Source organism: Labrus bergylta, chromosome 11 (assembly GCF_963930695.1).
Source record: "Labrus bergylta chromosome 11, fLabBer1.1, whole genome shotgun sequence".
Lineage (NCBI taxonomy): Eukaryota > Metazoa > Chordata > Actinopteri > Labriformes > Labridae > Labrus > Labrus bergylta.
The window spans coordinates 22,828,352-22,849,098 of NC_089205.1; the positions used below are offsets into that span (position 1 = coordinate 22,828,352).

At 39.2% G+C, this 20,747-nt stretch overlaps 1 protein-coding gene across 8 annotated transcripts in view; it reads right to left on the reverse strand.

The window, feature by feature from the left end:
• The window catches only part of robo2 (roundabout, axon guidance receptor, homolog 2 (Drosophila)), a 248,241-nt gene extending 237,613 nt beyond the window's left edge, over positions 1-10,628 (reverse strand). For 3 of the 8 annotated variants that reach the window (XM_065960198.1, XM_065960199.1, XM_065960197.1), the window contains exon 1: positions 10,185-10,626. In XM_065960198.1, the coding sequence (XP_065816270.1) occupies positions 10,185-10,308 (124 nt within the window). In that variant the 5' untranslated portion in view covers positions 10,309-10,626. Of the gene's footprint in view, positions 1-10,184 lie in introns of all 8 variants that reach the window. The other 5 variants (XM_065960204.1, XM_065960203.1, XM_065960202.1 and 2 more) reach the window with 4 other exon arrangements.
• Positions 10,629-20,747: the final 10,119 nt, after the last annotated feature.

Here is a 20,747-nt window from a genome sequence, read left to right on the forward strand (position 1 = left end):
TCACAGAGGCACAGCATGCACAATGAATAACACGGTCACACTCACACACAGGTGTTGATTATACAATCGCTTGTTTTTATAATTGAAATTTATATAGCGTAACAGCTGAGATTGGGCACAAACTGACTTTCTGACTGTGACGAACATAAGAAAGGACTTTCCTGCGCCCAAACTGCCATTAGACATTAAGCTACATAAAACATACTCATTTTATCTGCACTTAAAAAAAGGCTTTTTTAAGAAACACCTAACTCTAAATGCTTAAAATGACTTGCTTCAGTGCATTCAGAAGCTTTCGTGCATACACTAATATTAGATAGTGAAAAATCTTGTTTTGCGCTAACAACTTGCTTTTACAAGTCTAAAAGCTAGTTTCCAAAAGTAAAAACAAAAAATGTTGTATCTCTTTTAATAGTCTTACCGCAGAGACCAGTCTTGCCTTTCTAAGAGCCCGGGTGTGTGGATTTGTTAAGACATTGTACAATGTGTTTTTTGAAAGCTTATGCATGTCAAAATTGTGGCTTTTTTCAAGATCTTTTACCTGCTATTTCTGCCTCGCTAGTGCAGAAACTTTTGACTGGCATTCTGTAGAATTCTTTCTTGTGTAGTAAATTGAAAATGAAACATAACTTCAGTAAATTTCTTGTGCATACTGTATCTGCCCCTGTAAAATACCAGAACCCAAGTCTTTGGATTTGAATGATACTTAATCCAACAACATGACCTGACCTCTTATATTCTCATTTCAAATGGAGTGTATTAAATAAGTAACTGGGGAAATCATCTCTGGCAAACACACATTTGAAGTCCTGATATTGACCTCAAGGTGCTCTAAGCTTATTCTAATATCCTGGTGTGAAATAGTTTTGAAAGTTTTTTTCAACTGGCAGCTATATGATATTAAACTTTGTGCAACTTACAACTCTGACTTTTAAATCCAACGGATTCCAAACTGCTTCATGTGTCTGCTCTATCAGCATGGGGGGGGGGGGGGGGGGGGGGGAGAGCTTAAGAATACTGAAAATTGTGCTGCCGGAGTTCACTGCTGGTGGTAACTCAATAATGGCAGCTGGCTGATAATATGGTCATATTTAAACATGACCGATAAGGCAGCTGTGATTTTAATCAATCAATCTTAGTAATGAGAACAGGAAGTTAATCCATTGTTATGCATTATTCGTCAGTAAATTAAGGTCTTTGGGGTTAATTAACTAGTGGGCTAAGGACAATGTTAATAATGCAGCACTAATATGGGGCAGGTAATAACACACTTGAGAATATCCTTCTCAACTCCTGCTTTCACTTCTTTTCCAAGTAGAAATGCAGATATATCCTGACAGCTCTGTACATCTTCTTCACAGCCAGAGAAATGAAAATTGCTTTAGGTCGCTCTGAATTAGACGGTGGATTGTTTTAATGGCCCTTTCTTGAAATGAGTGATAGACCATCAGTGACTTTCTCCTCTTTCTAAAACAAGAAGCAGCCCTGTTTGATTATCAGATTTTAGCTTAATCACCCAAAACATATTTCCAAGCACCACTGATCCCCGATTCAAATCCTCATCATTGTCTGGGTGGAAAAATGTATATTGGTTTGAAATGAGCTAAAGGATGACGTGACAATTAGTCATCAGGACAATTACTCCATTAATGACTGCTTCAGAAGCAAAAAGGCAAGGAAATGCCTCTACTCCCAAGTTCAGTTGCATACATTTTATTTACTGATTTGAGTGAGAAGTTAATGTTGTTATACTCCTGCTGAAGTGTGCACATCACCACTTGACCTGTTGGTTTGACACAACGTAGAATCTGAAAATGAATTTCCTTTGATGCAACTGAAGAGTGAGCTCATACAGTACATCTCACATACTCGGTATCAACCACAGTATGAGAGAGTTTACCCTCAAAAATCATTATTAAGACACCACTAATAAGGATTGTGCTTTTATTCCAACAGCTTTAAAGAGCTGAGCTGTATACACCTGCTTTCTCAACAATTATTGTTTAAAAAAAGTAACCATGTCTAGGATCTTTCATAAATGCCACTAAACTTTCTAAAGCCTTTAGTTTTTAGAAATAACTTCAAAAGTAGTGGTTGACATCTTTGTGAGAGAAAAGAGAGAAAATATGGATAAGATGCATTGCTACTGCAAAATGTAAAGACGGTCTTTGTAGACACCTTCATCTGTCAGTGAAAATCCACTTATTTCCTACAAAGCTATAGCTTATTGCTGAATCTCCTGGGGACCATAATGACATTCAGCTACGGGTTGGCCAACTGTGTACTGCAAGGCAAAAGGTAGCCCATTTTACGTTTAATTGACCCATGTCTGACCTGAAAAACTGCCAACAACTATTTGAAAACACTAATGATGCATTAATGATGTTTTGCAATCACTGGGGGGAAGTTATTCATGTGTTTAACAAACTTTGAGTATGAATGTGCAGACAGTGTATGCTTTATGGATCACATACTGAGCTGCTAATCCCTATCCTTAAGCTTTTCTGTTGAGTATCTGCTGATGGAGTTATTTCTCAGTATAAAGCTTTTGTTTCTTCTTTGTGCAATTACATGTCTTATAACTAAATGTATCCGTATGTGCCTCAGTATTTAGTACAATATCCACAGAGCAACGATATCAGTCTGGATCTGTTATAGCTGCAAGGTTTAGTGAGGATTTAGACAGACAGCAGAAGGAACATTCTTCAGGTTCAAATGCAGTTCATGCCTACATTTCTCAAAACACTGTCCTGATGGGAAATCCTGACTGATTCACATTTGACACTTGAAGAGTGACATTGGTAACTTTGTGTTCATGGTGACATCATGAATTCATCCACAAAAACATTAGAGGTATCTTGTTTTGTATGAATGTACAGCATCCGGTATTAATTATACCTAAAACTATTGCGTACAACAACTGAATCTAAGAATTTTAATTAAAAGTTTCCTTGATAAAAGGAAAGAAATTTGAAGGTCAAAACCAAATCATGAAGCTTAGTAATAAGGAACTAAGAAAAAGAAATAGCTCAAGGTCTACTTTGAAAACCCCGTCGGTAGAAAAGTGCTAACCAAATATAATCATGCAAAGACATTGCATTCTGACTAAAGCCCTTAGCTGGGGTTTTTATTAGCTGATGGCCAATATCTATTAAAGACGACAATCTCTGTTGGTTAGGATAATACCAGTATGTTCCTGTAAGCCATGTTGCTGCATTAGACTGTTCCCGTTCTTTTTTAAATGTGCAGCTCCATCCAGCACAGGCGGCCTTATCTACATCCCAGCTCTGGGCTGGCACACGGAGACGCTGTTGCTTGACACACCATATTGGACAAGACAGTAACATGGAACATTTAGAGGAGGATGGAGAGGGTAGCGTCGCACCAGGCTTGCCAGCTGTGATAATGATGTATAATTTAATTGAAGGCTGTGCTTCTATCCTCCATAGAACTCAAACTGCTCTTCTCTTGTCAATGCATTATTCAGACTAATGGTGACCCTGAAATAGAAAAAAGCTTCTTATCTCTTTAAAGTTTTATTGCAGAGAGCAAAGAGAGGTAAGGAGGTATATGGAGAGAAAGTGAGTTAGACTGAGGCCTAGAGTCAGAGATAAGGTAAAAAAGCTTACTGAGATATAGTTCTGTCTACAGACATGCTTTGTGAAGGATTTTTGTTTCTGACCATGACAGCGTCATCTTCTTGGCAACAGCTGAAAAATTCAATTGGGCAGACACTGTTATGATACTCTAGCCTGAGCTGCTGACACTTGCGAGGAAATAATAAAGATCTCAAATACAGGAAATGCCTCTGATTGCAAGTCGAAGAAACAGCCTTCCACACTCTTCACTGTCCATGTTTTGCTGCTTTACAAATTGTGAAAGCACTGTTTTAACCACAAAACTCTCGTTCCATCACATACATCAGCATGACCAACGTCATCGTCTCTAGTGAGCAAAAGATGAAAGATATGGAGCGCAGAAAGGCAGCCATGCATACAGTATTACACGTGGACCGTCTTCACATGCGATCAGGCTGATACAACTTAAATGTAGCCAAGTCAGGGGATGACAGGGTGAAAGGGTCTTCGGCAGTAAAAGCCCCCCACTTATATCCATCACACTATGGTGTCATATTTACAGTCTGAAATTCACCCATAAGACACTGTTATGGTAAAGTGTAATTTATTAGAAATCACCTTCATTAGAAGTCATGTGATTGGTATGTGGCAATTTTACTGCGATCTACAGCAAGTGGGTCGGGGGCTTAAGGGAAAAGGAGGAGGAAGTGCAATGCTCAGAAAGGACACTTTACAAATTTACTAAATGTAATGCAACTCATTTGTACTTCCCTCATACAAAAAAGAAGAAGATCTAGGTGTGACACTGAAATATGACACTTTTGAAATGACAAATGACAAAACAACAATGGAAACAATAGACAGTTGAGCGTGTGGCAAGCTGTTATTTAATAACATCTAAAAACAAAGTAAAATTGAATAAACTGGTTGGTGAAATTATTTCATATTTTATGAATCTTTAGCTTTAAGACCTTCATAGTTATCCTTATGACATTTCTCTCCACACTTTTGCATATGTTTTGGAAATGTTATCCTATAATTAGGCTAAAAAAAGGATGTAATATGATATTAATATTATTGATTAAAAACAAATTATACATTCAGGCGTGTTGGGGATCATTTATGTATCAGTGAACTCTATTTCAAAGTAAACGTAGCTTTATAATAGTGATGTTTTCTCTTTAATTTCCCCAGCAAAGATGAAAACATTTAAAGTAAACTGTTGTCTAGTTTGAAGTTGACACACATTCTGGCCAGTATCAGTGCATGACGTTGTTCGGAAGAAGATTACTTTTTTGTGTTTTTCAAATGAATTCATGATATGTTAATGTGATGGTAATTGTGCGTTCAGGATTCACAACATTTGTGTGCATGTGTCTTTTAAAATAGATGTTTGTCATCTTCCCCCATATCTTATAATAATACTGAGCAATGTTTAACACAGTCAGACCATATTTAGTTCCTTATCATTGGATTTGATTTTATTTGATAACAGCTCTCTCCCGCTCTAAATTGGGCAGGAAAAACATTTACCTGGAATTGACTCAATCCTGTTACCACTAAATCTCTAATCTCGCCCACACTTTGCAGCCTGTACACATTACATTTATTTCTAACAAGATGTAGGCGTACAAAATGATAGCTAGTACACTGAAGACACTGAGTCTCCTCAACCTGCTGTGGCACAAAGCTTAATGATCTAATTTTACTTAAGGAGGAACAGCAGGCGTACTTTCTGCCGTTCTAGTCTTTTTCCTTCATTATTGAGTAATTATGAGGGAGTTAAGTCTGCTTTGTTATAGCTGTTCTTGTTGACTGTCTTGTAAACATTTTATAGACAGAGAGATAGATAGATAGATACTTTGTTGATCGCGAGGGAAATTCAAAGCATCCAGTAGCAGGTTACTAAGACGTACATGACATGAAACATTTGTTCCAAATTAACCTCAAAACCGACGCCCCCCTTCCATACATATATATTAACCCGAAAAAAAAAAGATTTAAAGAATACCCCTAGATGAATCAAAATTAAACCTGTGTAATTTATTTTTAACATTGAGTTTTTGGGAAAACAAGCAATTTGGCCTACATTTTGACATAATCATATATGGGATGGTACAAACTGGTTTTTCAGGGTTCCCACCAGTGAACCAAAGTGAGTCACAGTTTGTCAGCAAAACGTCACAGAACAGATAAAGTGATTTACCCCTTGCTCTATGACAGCCACCACAGTGTTCCCTGCCCCAAGACACAAGTCAAAACATATTAATTAAAAGCAATGGCAGTGATGTAATTTTTCTGCCAGGCCTCTGCCTAATTTCCCCCCATTAGTTGAATAATATTTCTATCCCTGCAGCTAGGTCTGGATTAATGCTAGGACAAGGACATGAACGGCACAATGGTTGGGTCTGTTGTGTGTGTGTGTGTGTGGGGGGTCTATTTATAGTAATTCTACACAAAGATAAGACTGCCTCATAAACTTTAAGAGTCAAGTCTTTAGGAAATTATGCACACCATGTTGTGATATTTAAATACTAATATGTCAACATGCTGTAAGCGTCATCATTTTCCACCAGACAAAAAACCCTAAGAAAAGGTCTCGAGCCACTCAAGGCTATCTTTTCCCAAAAATAAAATAAATAAAATAAAAATTCATCCAAGCAGAAGCTGTCTGAGCAATGATCAAATTAAGTCTAAACTTAATTGGTCCACGATGCAATAATGTGTTGTGTGTACACAGAGATACCAGATATGAGTATGAATCTTTACAGAATAAATATAAGTCAATTTAATGTGTGTCCTGCTTAAAGCACATGAAAATACTGCCAAATGCAACATTACTCAACAAGACAAACTGAGCAACAAAAACAAGCAACCCAAGACAAACCAGTTAAGCCATATTTGCCACCCCATTAGAAAGTAAAAGAGGGCACACGGTATTATCTTCCATTGCAGAGCAAAGCTGTGTACGAGAACAATCAAAGCAAATTACCAAAAACAAAAACGGAATCAGAAGTTCTGTCAGTAAATACAACAGATATTAAAAAGCGGGCAGTTTGAGGAACAATAACCATTTTCATTTCAATTAGACTTTGCTGTGTGGGGGCTTTATTTATAAACTTTTATGGTCACGTGACTGCTTGTGATTCCTGCTGTGTTTCACTTATGTTTAGTGGTGTCTCAGCAGCTACTTTAATGTGTACAAATGAAAACAATTATCCTTTAACAGTATAAGCCTCTCAAAATTAAGGTGGCCAATAATGACTTGATCATTAAATAGGGATTTTAATTAGTGGAGGTAAATTAAATAAATTCAATTAGAACTAAGGCAACCTCAATCTAGTAAAAGTTGTAAAGGATCATTTTCAGTTCAACTTAGATGGCTTCTTTATTCTTTCTCGTGGTCAAAGCGGCCCTGAAAAGCACTTAATTGCACAGTTATGCTGTACGTGCAAACACTGTGATGAACTAAGCAGTTTGGGGTGTTGTTCTGTAGCAGGCTACTCTATTCCTGTGTGAGTAGGAAGTGGTTGTATTAATTTCTGCACACCTCTACTGGTCCATAAATCTGATACTCTCTCACTCCCATCCCAAACGGTCACACACACACACACACACACACACTGCAGTGGGAGATGTAGGAGGGTGAGAGGTATTTCTGTAATACGTGCTGGTCACTTCTTTTAACCATTACTCTTACCGACTGTCTCAGCAGGCCCCTGTTTAGTAAATCAGTTGTTGAGAACATTACGAAAAATGACCCTGTTTCTAAACCTGGGCTGGTGCACGTATCGTTTGTCTTCAGAGCTCTCTGTGAACACCGCCAGGTTTCTCTCCACCTGGTTCTGTCTGCACATTACCATTTATTGTAGTTTGCTAGGATTGTAATACATCCAATTGGATCCCCTCCCCCCCCCCCCCCACCCCATCGCCCCTCGCACTTCAATCTCTGCTGCCCCTGATCTTGGCGCCTGTGTAATATTAGTCATGGAGACTCTCTCTGCAGGGTGCTATAAGAATATAACAGGAACAGTAATTTGCTGAATTCTGGGCGATGTCATCATGCAAAAGAAATTCACAAAGTTTGTGGATCACAAGACCTTCAGAACTTGTGCTTCTCTCTCTAAAGATGGGATGACAATAAATAACTCTGTTGCAACTTTCACCATACTGCAGCTGTTAACACCTGGTGTTAATCCACTGACTACCCACAGTCAGCATATAAAAAGCCTTGCAAGGTCAGCTAAAAAGTCAAAGTGAGCCACTGTTTGGTGCCACAGAATCATAAAAATACAAGACACTTATCTTTCAAAAATATCCATCTTTACCACCTAACCATCTTTTGGGGTTTTTTGGTCTTCTATTCTTTTGCTGGTGTATACCATGACACCATAGCATGACATGGGGATGTCTCTCATACTATTGTGTTGGGCCTATTTATCCCATACCAGGGATCATGGATCAGTTTGGATATGTCAAAAAACTTGAAAAGGTCATGTTGCCTTATAGTGAAGAGGAAATGCCCTTGAAATGGGTGTTTCAACAAGACAATGACCCCAAACACACCAATAAGCGAGCAGCATCTTGGTTCCAGACCAACACGTTTAAAGTTATGGAGTGGCCAACCCGATCTCCGGACCTTAATCCAATAGAAAACTTGTGGGGTGACATCAAAAATGATGTTTCTGAGGCAAAACCAAGAAATGCAGAGGAATAGTGGAATGGTAGTCTAATCGTCCTGGGCTGGAATACCTGTTCACAGATGCCAGAATTTGGTTGACTCCATGCAACACAAATGTGCAGCAGTTCTCAGAAACAGAGGTTATATAACTAAATATTAGTTCAGTGATTCACAGGAAACCTAAAACTTCAAGCATTTTTTAGTTTATACAGTAAATGTTTGAGTTTGTAAAGAAAAATGCAGACACTGCTATTTTTTTGAACAGCTTAATATTCCTTTTTCTTCACTTTATGTAAAATAATCACACATTCGATAATATGTTTCTTCATGTTTTGATTGGGAACGTGCAGTGTTCCCAATCAAAACATTACCCTTCTTAAACGTGTCACATAAAACAATATTAAAAACATAAGGTTGCTGTGGAATGATTTGTTGAACTGTGCAACGTTAGGATGGAGTTTAATTACGCAAAGGAAGGCCACTGCCCTCCATTTAACAGGACGCCACTGATAGCTTGAATTTTGTACTCTGCTTTTACTCTTGGTTTTTCTGATTCCCAGTGATGTATTCCAACAAACAAATCAGATTGCAACCTTGAACACATATTTTCGCATTATTTTAAGTGATTCAGAAATTGGACCGAAAGTGTTTGTTGTTATTGTAAACACTCGAGCAAATTCAACTTTCATTTTCTCTCGTTCAATATATACGTGCGTATTCAATTACAGGTTGTTATATCAACAGAAAAATCTGAAATTAATGTTTATGAAATATTTCCGACTATGTAGACTCTTAACAGTTTCTACATATTTTAATTTAGCTATATTATCATATAAGGAAAACCTTTTCAATGGTTCAATTTGCTATTTTAGTAGTGGGTAATATCAATTCAACTTGAGATCATGGTCAAAATCATTCAGTTGGAACTTGGTAATGATGCATGTCCATGAGAAGTGTGAACACAGTATAGGGAGGGGTCAGAGAGATGCATCTGAACATATGTACAGTAGAGAATGGAGGAGACAGAAGATGAGCAATAGCTAAGTGTCAAGGAATCATTAAAATAGATCGCGGCGCTAACCCTGCCTCTTTGAAGACGCTCACATCCCACAGAGCGTGAGCCTCGAGTGCTAACAATGCTGATAGGCTGCAGGGAGCATCTCTCAGCCTTCTCACTGAGCACTAGCACTAAGATTAGAGGTTCCTTTAATCCGACAAAGGGGATTAAATGCTACAAGAGAGGCGAGAGGACCGCTCCCACGGAGGGGCTGAGATGAATTATTAACACCTCTCTTCAAGACTGATGATCTAAGTCAGTCACCAAACATCACAGTTCTGAGACACTGGTGGAGGCATGTCCTGCCAACATTCCAGGAGGCACCAAAATATGTGATCTTGCTCCACACACCCTGACACTCATAGCAGGCGGTGTGTTATGAGTCGAATTTGAAGGGGTTCAAAAATCAAGCTTTATGGAACAATGTCAGAAGAGTAAAAGGGAGATGAACACCCTAACATCTTTGAAAAACGTTGACTATATAGTGTTCAGTGTTAGATAGCCGTGCATAAGCTTTCACTGAAAAGTTAGACCAAACCAGCAAGGGAAAAACAGGTCAACTTCTTTTGTACACCTCAGCTGTTAAAGGTAATCATAATTTTTAAAACCAAATAAAAGGGTGGGAACATGATGTGTAAGTCAGCTATTTTAAATACATCTACATATGTTGTCACTAAACAATCAAGGTCAGTCTGTGATGAGAAAGTTTCAGCAAAATGTAACCCTGACACATCCAGTTTCACATGAAAGTGTCCTTTAAATCTTCAATCTTTAAAAAGAGCACACAGGTACAGCACATTCTAATGTCTCAAAATCAGATGTATAAAAATATAACAGATATAAGTCATCATTGCCCGTTATCACTTACCCCCCTTGTTCCATCTGCCTTTAGTCCTTGCCTGATAGGTAAGTTGGGGACAGCCAGACAGCACCAAGACAAAAAAAACAAGTTCAAACACAGAAAGAAATCCAGACTTTGCCCTGGAAAACATGTCCAAGAGTTGCTGGCAGCCGAGTCACTTTCACATGGCTATGTTTCCTCCAAGAGCGGCGCGGCTGTGGCGCATGGTAACCCACGCGTGGGCTGTCATCATCAGTCACGCTGGTGTCAGCAGTGGGTCTGTAGTCCTACCATGCTGCTGTGTGATGCCCCGGCAGGGTGCTGGTCTTCAATGATGCTGGAGCTCCGAGTGGAGCCACATCTCTCCCTTCTGTAAAGCCCTGCCTCAGCAGAGCGCACGGGAACCAGAGTGGAACACACAGCTTGCCACGCGACGGCACGGCTCAGCTTCAATCGGCACAGTGCATAGGAACTCGCTCTCACTCAAGCTCACACACACACACACACACACACAAACACACACACTCCCTCTCTCTCTGTCTCTCTCACGCTCACTGCTGCCACCGCTGTCGATGCCGACGCTGCTGCTGAAGCTGCTGCTGAAGCTGCTGCTGAATTATTTCCTGCCCTCCTCACTCTGGGTTTCACAGGGAATTATTTCCTCTGTGCTAAGTCTTTTGCTCAGACCTTCACATCACAGAGGAGACGAGAGATTGTAGCAAAATCTACCTTTTGCACTACAGAAAGGCTTCTATAGGGGTGTGATGGAATGAGGCTGTTTGGTAACAACAGGAAAGTAAACAGGGCAGAGGGAGACAAGGTTCATACTTGTGGAACTGTCCGTTATCAGGCAGACATTCTCAGGGAAATTGCATCCCTTTTGCCAAAGTAGGATGCTATGCTTAACTGGGGTCAATGGAGCAAGGATAGAAGGAGAGAGAGAGTGCCGGACAAAAAGAGTAGAAGATCAGAAAGAAGTACTCTGGCAGGGAAATGGAAGAGTTACCCATCCCCCTTGCTGTGACAGCTCATTGTGACAGAGTGTTAAGTTTCTCTATACCAGTGAAGATAAGCCATATAAGATTTGTACATTCTGTACGCGCTTCTTAATACATCAAACATTTAAAACTGACATATAATCAGTGTGTCTATAGATATTTTTCAAACAGCACCTGAGTAAGCCCACCTTTTGAAGTAATGGTTGCAAATTGAGCTTGAATTGAAAAAAAACTAAATGTGGTTGAGTCAAAAAGAGTCAAATTCAGTTTAATAGTAGTAAACAGTTCAAAAGTCAAGGATTTCATTCTTTCATTGCTTTGTGGCTCAGAAAATGAATGACAAAAATGAATTTTAAGTACATTTGACAATTCTATAGGTTGACTAATAGATAACTCAAACAATAGGTAACACCTCCTCATCAGCGTCCTTCTTCAGTTAGCAGCTGAGGTATTTCTGCAGTAAATTGTTCACCTTTTAAGAGCCAGTGCAGGAAAAGAACCACATTTTTTGAGCTGTGGAAAAGCTCAACTTCTCGAAAAAGACATGTGAACAAACTTAAACTGTCCATATTGCAAGATAACTTGAAAAGCACCTTCTGTTCGGACATGAAGGGTACCAGCAACAGTGCTCAAACAACATCTCAAGGTCGTTATGCTCACACGTTCATAAAACAAGTAGTTTACAAGCAGGAGTATGAACAGGCTGTCTTGTACACACCATGACTTTAATGTCCTAATTAGACATTCCAATGAAACCCATGATCAAGTCAATATTTTTATTTACATACAGTGCAAATTAATATCTTGAATCCTATCATACCACTTGCAGCCTCCCCTCTCCCATTCCTTCACGCTACCTAGCTTTCGCTTCATAACTACCTGAACAACATCACCAGGAACTATAATTAAGCTTTCTGCACGTGGAAGGTAATGTGTATTTTTTCTTCAACACCAGCAGGAGCATCTGTCTGCAATACACGTTTTCAGTGACAGATAAACAAGCACAATGTTTGCTTCTCTGGGCTATTACACAGTAGCTAGTACATAATTATAAAGTATGAGTCTTGTGTTAATTGAGTTTTGAAATTACAACGCAAAACTGTACAAGGCAAGGTAAACCTACTGCTGCAATATATCTTGCTGCATGTCTACACCTCTAAGTAGGAGTTTTTGTGAGTAGCCTGGAGCTTTTTGTGTTATACAGTAATACTCAGAGGTTTTCTTTGTGCATATAAAGAGCCTGGTGCAGTACCTAGGGCTCAAAATTTGAATGTTGCAGGCAAGGCTATAAACTAGATAGTTAAGTTGCAAGCGAATAGTGCTTTAAAGGCAGAAGTGTTGTCACAACAGCAGCACACTAATAGGGCTTTCACACTTGCAGAATACTCCTTAAAAACTCTGAATATTTCGAGGAAGAGCTGTACGTGTGAATGCAAACAGCCAAATTGTTTGCTTAGGCTTCACCCCTAGTATTTTACATTATACACCCCAGACCCCTAGTATTTTTTCCGCACCAAGTCCGAGTCAGCTGATGTGAGAATACAGCAGGATATTTTTTTCGGAGAATTCACCTTGAGCCAATGGGAGAGGGGAGTGACATTTATATAGCGTGACTGATGCATGGTACATAGAGTAGCAATGCAACAACAGATGCAACAACTTTGCTCTCTGTGCACTTAAGTAAAGAGCTGCATAATGTTTTCTGTTCGCCATTATGTTGTTCTCCGCTCTTGTGTTCATGTTTTCATTCTGTTAAACTACAAATAGCATTGATTTAAAGGCAAATATATATCATTATAGTATAGAGGACTCTGTTGCTTCATCCACTACTTCAGTGTCGTTTTTTTCTTACGTCACATCTTACCTCAGGAGATTCCCTGCCCCCCCTCCCGTCTGACAGGGATAATCTCAAACTGTGAGGTGCATATGTGAACAGCCAGGTCAGGAGAATATCCAGAGCAGTTCTGAAATGATTTAGATATTTTCAGGAGTGCATATATGAAAACGGTTTATGTGTGTATGCATACCTTTAATGGGAAAACTCTTGTTCCCACACTGAGCACCAAAGTCATCCAAATGCTACATCAAAGAGTTGAGACTTACTTTATTTCACAAAGGCAAAACTAATCTAAGAGCTAAAGCATCACACACCCTTTAATCTAAGCTAAATGAAAAAAAAAAAAAAGTATGAATCTGTAGAAGGTGTATTCAAAATGTGTGGAAAAAGTCCTGAAAAAGAGTTCAGAAACAGCAAAACAGCACAAAAACAAACTGTGTGTGTGCATGTGTGTCAGAAATGGATAAAAGGGATCAAATTTGATCTGTGCTGCCTTTTGTGTAAAATTAGTTCACACAGATATAAATCTGTTGAAGTGTAGCTAGAATTAGCATTCAGTGTCTTTGTCTAAGGTCCCTTTGAGCCCATTACTTCACTATTCAAAGTTGTTTTGCTTCCAAATGCTTTCTATTTAATACTATCCTTAGCCACATAATTGGGGAGAGGAGTGGGAATAAGAGGGATAAGAGGGATAAGAGGGATAAGAGGGGAACCTGTGCAGGGTATGATAATCATTTAAGGAAAAGGCACAGAAATGAATGCACAGGAATATTGTTGATTGGGAAACTGTCACTAAAACAGTCACTTCTATTATTGAAGGAGTAAAGCGGAGTAGAGTGGAGTGAAGTGGTGGGGATGTGGGAACCCCTACATCCATGCTGGTAAGTCTGAAAGCTTATCACCCCCAGACAAGAGCCCCTTGGTTAAATATGGTCAAGCAGAAGAGGAGCCCAGCTTCAGCAGTGATGGGGTGCAGGACAGCGATAAGGATGAAGCTCTACTGGGCGAGATGGGGGAGTGAGGCAAGGGGCCCCGGGCTGAGAAACTCAGCCAACAGCAATGCTCATTCCAGCTCTTGCTGGCTAAACCTCTTAAAAAATTTACACATAGGCATTCACCATACTCAGCAAATATAGGTTACAGCATGGGTGTGTTTTGTGTGTCTTCAGTGTTACTGTGCACGTGTGCGATAGTAGGCAGAGCATATTTGCCCGTCTTACAAGTGAGCCCAGAATGGAGAGTGAGTGTGTGTAGAGAAGAAAGAGCTGAAGAGAAGGGGAGAAAAAACAGAGTGAGAAGGAGAGAGAGAAAGAGAGAAAATGTCTTCTTGATGTGTCTTCCGATGCCGGCCTCTTGAAAACCCACCATGAAATTTGCTTTTTCACAGGAAGTGACAGAGCGAGCACCATGAATTGATCCCCTGATGGAGATCTGGCTCTTTGTGTAGTCGTTTTCTGCTCTGCGCATCTGCCTGCCCAGATACTGGATAATCTACTCGCTCGCGGCATTCCTAATCCAGCCATCCATCCCCATTCACTCCGCCCATGTGTGTCCCAGCACAGGACAGGGGTGTAGTTTGGAAGTATATAATGGAATAGATTTGGTTGTTTGTGTCTCTCTAAATGACTGTTGTGCAGCAGTGAAATGATTATTTCTCCTGCAATGCTTCTCTCTGGGTAATGATTAACAATCTAATTATGATTTACAAAAATCAGAGCGCAGTCACTTTGAACCTGATTGCCATTGGTGAAACTCTTCTTGATTTCCAGGTTTGTGTCCTTTCCTTAATTTTTAAGTCACCAATATTGGCTTAGAAAATGAATTTAACTGGCATGGATATCCTATCTTTGTTTGTATTTTCGTGTCAATTTTCATTAAAAGTGTATCGATTATATAGTCAACAAAGCCACATACTTGAATACAGCATTCCCTCCAATATGGCTTCTGGCAACCAAATGCTAAAGATCATAAGCAGATTATGGCTTTGTCAGCCAATTCAAGTGAACAAGCCAGAGTAGGAAAGTAGTGCTTGAAAGGAACATGCAGAAAATGAATGCAATGTGTGCCTTGCTGGTCTGTAGGATGAATATTCACCAGGAAAACTGGGAATCAAAACAGATTGGAAAGCAGCTGGAAAACTGACTGCGGTTTGATTTTGATCAAAAAAAGGCAATTCCAGATCGTATTTACAAAATCACTCAAAAAACATTCCTACAAATTAACTTGTATATGATTTCCTCCTGAATAAGTAGGCATCCAATAATTACTGCAATTGTAGAACGCAAATGTATGTGCGCCCTTTAAACTCAAAATTGATGATCTAATTTTGAAAGTAATCAAAAATGTATTGTGTTCTGCACCTTCATAACATGCTGTACTAAACAGCTCTTCAATCAAACGGCTGGTTCCTGCATCCATATGTAAATTTTATAACCATTCAGAAACAGGCTGGGCTTGTTATAATGTACAAGAAAACAGCAATTGAAGTCAAAAGTGGGGCGCTAGCTGAAGGTGCAATTACATCAGGAATAAATTCCTTTACAATCAATCCTTTATACTGTATAAACTTGCACAAAATGTGTCTACCAATGGTCCCGCAAGTCAAAGAACAGAGAGGTAATAAGAATCAGAATGAGTTAGTGATGGCTGTCATAAAATATGGCAGGGGCTTCTATTTACAACCTGTAATAAAAATGCCTCTGCCATGATTTATGGAGATGCTTGCCCCACAGAGCTAAACCCTTTCTGCCAAGGGCAAGTTAATAACCTCCATGGAGCATTCTGAATATATTGGCAGATGGACATTTTGTCTAATAGAGCATTGCAAACTGGAAATCAGGCGCTAAAAAAAGCAACAGTGCGCTGCTTATGTGGTATTCTGGTGGCAGCATGGCTCCAGCCCGAGGCTTTCCTTCATCTCACAGACCCACCCAAACTGTTACTGCTCCCCTTCACACCAGACAACTTTCTGCCTCTCAACAGCCAACAGGCAACAGTAAAATCTTATTTATGGGATCACACTCTTGAGTTATGGACAAAATGTGACACAAAACATGGAATTAACTGATATATTGGATGGACATCCATTACACAGCTGCATCAAGTTATTTTGTTTTGTTTGTTGTTTCTTTTATTTAAACAGGTTGCTGAGTAGGCATACGATTAATGTTAGTGTTGGTTTAATGAAGTGATTTTAACTCAAGGTTTATTAGCTAGCTTTCAACCTATGATTCATGATGGAGTTTGCTCAGTTGTCATGGGGATGTTACAAATATCATCACATGACCTCAGTAATAACTTTAGAGACTGACAGATGTTTTAGTAGGTTTTAATGAGTTTGGCCTTCAGTAATAAAGGCCAGAGTAACATCAGTGGTTTGTGTTATTATTATTAATTTTCCTACTTCTTTTGAGCAAATAGCTCAAGCATTTGAAACTTCCACTCTGATGAAAAGTTGCTGTTCGTTTTTTTTGGTGTCTTTTCATCAAGTTCATATTAGCCTCTAATGGACTGGAGAAATACTCAATTCACTGAGTCACTGAAACTCCTGGCAACTATAAAGTGATGTATGTTTCCGTGCATGTACGTGTAAGTGAGAACACAAGACTGAAGCAATACTACTTTGGATTTATTTACATGTTCATCAAAAAGTACTGCATGAGGCCAATATACTGATTTAACTGGTGCTATACAAAGTACAGACTTACAAGATATTTAATTATTGCATACTAATGAATGAACAATAGTGTTTTTGGGGGATGGGGGATGGGGGGGGGGATGGGGGGGGGGAGGGGGGGGGGTGCTTGTTGTATTACCGTAATGTCAAATGTTCTATATGGCCGGATTTCTGAGATTTCAATGGCAGTCAGAAAAAAGAATGGAGCACAAACTCTGTACAGGAGGGCAGAGTTTTACATCACTTCGTTAGTGTTTGTACTTAAACTTAGTCACTCAGAAGTTGTCAACCACTTGGGATAAACTGCAGACTTATCCTAACAAATTAGCCTATGAAATTATGAAGATATCTTACAGCCACATATTAAACTGTTACGTTCTCAGTCTCAACAGTAGCTGCCGAGAAACCCATAGAATCTCACACATTGATACAGACAAATGTCGATTTCAAAATAAGTTATCAATTGGCCAATGAAAACCAGGTTTGAATCCCACCTGTGGCTCCTTTCCCGCAAGTCATTCCCAACTCTCTCCACTGTCCTATCTCTCCATTAAAGGCACAAAAAGCCCAAAAATAAATATATATTTTTTCAAAAGCAACATGTTTAACTGTAATTCGACTCTGGGAAAAACAACTTCTGGCTGTCATCTTCAAATTCAGATGAACATGACATTACATTTAGTTCATATTCTGTTTTATATCATATATGTAAAAATAACAGCCCAGTGAGTTAGTTCAATTATCAGAACTTTAAAAACAGTTGTAATTATTTTCATGAACTTTATTAATCCAGTGGAAAATTACAGCTCCTCCACTCAGTTTTTGTGTTTGCTGAAAGCACAAAGAGTACCTGTAGACATGCATTGAGAGATGTCAGAGTGAGGGGGGTACACAGGGACTGGTGCCCTGAGCAGTTGGGGGTTTGGTGCCTTGCCCTAGGGCTCCTTGGCAGTACTCAGGAAGTTAACTTTACCCTCTCTAGCTAGCAGTCACAATTTACATACTGGGTCTGGGACAAGATCCAGCGACCATCCGGTTCCCAACTGACGTCCAGCTGCTGCCTCCCCCAACGACATGAACAATCATGAAAACATCAATAACTGTTTTAGGTCCTACACTACATTTTAACCTCTTCAACACATCAAAAATATGTTATTTGTATAGATTTCCATAATTTTACTACTACATACTGTACAGACACACAGCACAGAACATCAATCCATTCAGCAAACCATCAACTGGTGCATCAAGTAGAAAAGAGCCAGAACAGGCAATGTTGTGGAAAGGTGAGAAATGGGCTGTATTTATCTGAAGTCGATTTGCCACTAGACATAAATCACTACCTCAGTTTAGCTTTGGGCTGTTGCACAGTCTCATTCATTTGAATAGTGTATATTTGCAAACTACTAGACTGTTGGCCAATCGATCATCAGCTGTATACAGTCCAGAGGCTTGTTTGCTATGAGAATATAAAGTAACTTCACTGTGGTTATTCATTATCAAGCACAAAATAACTACTGCAGAAATACCAAAAGGTGGTCTTGGATCAACAAGAGAAGCTCTTGTTAATTGAACACACCCAAAGAATTGTGGGAGTGTATTTTAGTCAGATGGGTGAAGAGAGATGTAGAGTCTCTCGGACTAACTTTCTGGAGGTGTTTACAAAATGAGATCTCATGCTGCTGGCAGAGGCGTAGGAGAGACTGCCAGTAGATTGAAAGCTATACACATCCATTACCCCATATCATCAGCAACAATCACATCATCTCGCAGACTCTTCCAGGTAGACTTTAGCCCCCTCAGGCTTTATAGGAGCTGCCAGCCTGGCATCCATACAGTCAGACAAGCCTACAGCTCATTCTTCCATTTCAGTAACACTTTTGATCACTGCAAATTGAATGAGTATAATAAGCCAGTCAATATGAAATCTACCCCCTTAGATTTAGTTCAGAATATGAGTGTGCAGAAATAACAGCAGGAGAGAAATACACTCAGTGAAGTCAGGTGTTCCCATAATGATATTCGTTCCCCCCTGCACATTTTTGCTCTCTTCCAGAAAATAGGATCACTTTCCATATGATGAACAAAATTTAGTCTTCTACCGTTGACTTATTCACACATACAGGGTGCATAATGAAAATGTGTCTGCTTTTAACACATTTGTGGAAGAGCCTGCTTTTTTAAATCTGACTGATATGCATCAGTACTTCTTTTCGTAAATCATTTTGCTATAAAACAAAACTGACTGACAGTCAAGCAGCTCTTCTCCTGATTGACATGCCAATGCTAACGTTCACTAAACTGTGAGTGAGGCATTTTGGAACACACATATGTTTAATGTAAAAGGGCTGAACTTATAAAAAGACGTTTTAGTCTTCCAAACACTCTAAAAGCTTTCGACACTAGTTATAACATTCCCCTTTTGACACACACATACACTACTGAAGTTCCATTCAAGGAACACATTCATAGCCAGGGCCATCTCTTTGCTGGCAATTTGGTGTTCAGTACCTTGCTCAAGGACATTTAGCATGTAGACAGGGTTAGCCGGGGATCAAACCCCTAACCTTCGTATTGGAGGCTGACCACCTCTACCTCTGAGGCACGTCTGCCCAATATTTTAATTTGTATACAGGTCAGCCCAGTGGAAACACACTTTCTTAGCTTGTGCATTTTCTAACATTTGCACAAGCTGATTTAAATAAACAGGAGTCTTCCACACTAACGCTGTCACAACAGTTTTTTGTTTTTTTTTACTGTCTTAGAGAATGACAGTTGACACAAAAATATGGATTTCAGCTTTGCACTTCGGTAATGAGGTGCACAATATATTGCAGGGCTATGACTAAAGATCTTTGATTAATCAAACTCTCAATCAATTATTGGATCATTAAAATATCAGGAAAATGTGAAAGGGACAACCCTTGGTTCTTCAGACACAGAATTATTTATAAAACGTTGTTTTGTACAGCAGTCTTAACTCCAAATATATTCAAGTGATTGTCAAAATTATGGGAAACAATTTTTTAAAATTCTCAGCTAAACAATTATTCAATTAATTGTTTCCACAATATTTGAGGCTTTTGAAAAAACAAGTCATATTTTTAATTTTTTTAGGACAGTGCACATTAATCAACATATCAGCAAATATGCCTGAATTAGCACAACAACGTAATATCATTGGGCTGGTACTTACAAAAAACATTATCTATTTTCTTTTTAATGTGTCATCTGCTGGTTCAATTATGATTTGCCATAACTTATCCATCCTTAATTTAGTTGGGTACCAGCTGACTAGTAGAAGTAGAAGTAACAATTCACAGGCACATGGTGGCCTTTACAACTTGGACAACATATTTTAAACTGCAGCTCTTCTCCGTGTTTTGTACTTGTAATCTATTCTTTGCAGTATCAGGTTTGAAATATTGTCCAGGTATTTCTTTTTTTCTTTTAAGTTTAAGTTTAACTGATATGCTATGACAAGGAAAATACATAACCATTTCTATTGTGGAGGCATGACCTAGTGTTGGTTCCTGTATAACAGGGGCAAACAAATCCCTAACACATAATTCCTATTCAGATCCCTTCAAGAGGAAGCAGAAAGGTCAATCCAATGACCTATAGAATAACTCTCAAGGGAACTAAAGGTTCAGCTCCACAATACCCCACCCTTCAACTCTTCAAACAAACAGAGAGAGGGATAGAAAATATGAGTGTGGGGTGTAGGAGTGCTGGGTTGCATGGGCCCATTGCTCTCGGGAGTACTGTTGGGCATTAAATCTGCCTGCCGATGAGAAAGAGTGGCAGCCACTCAGCTCCGGGGCCTCGAAAGACATTTTAAATTTTGTTGGGATGACATGTCCCGTCCACCTCTCAGACCATGCTGGCAGGGCCGACAGTAAGCAAGCTTTCATGAGTCCTACTTGAAGGCTGCAGAAAGTCTGTTGAAACTCAACTGCAAATGTGGGTCTTTACATTTGTGTAATCTTATTTGTATATGTGTCTTATATTAAAATCCTTGTATACAAAATAAATAAAATAATACATTTGATGCTTAACAAACAGCTGAGACTTAGCCA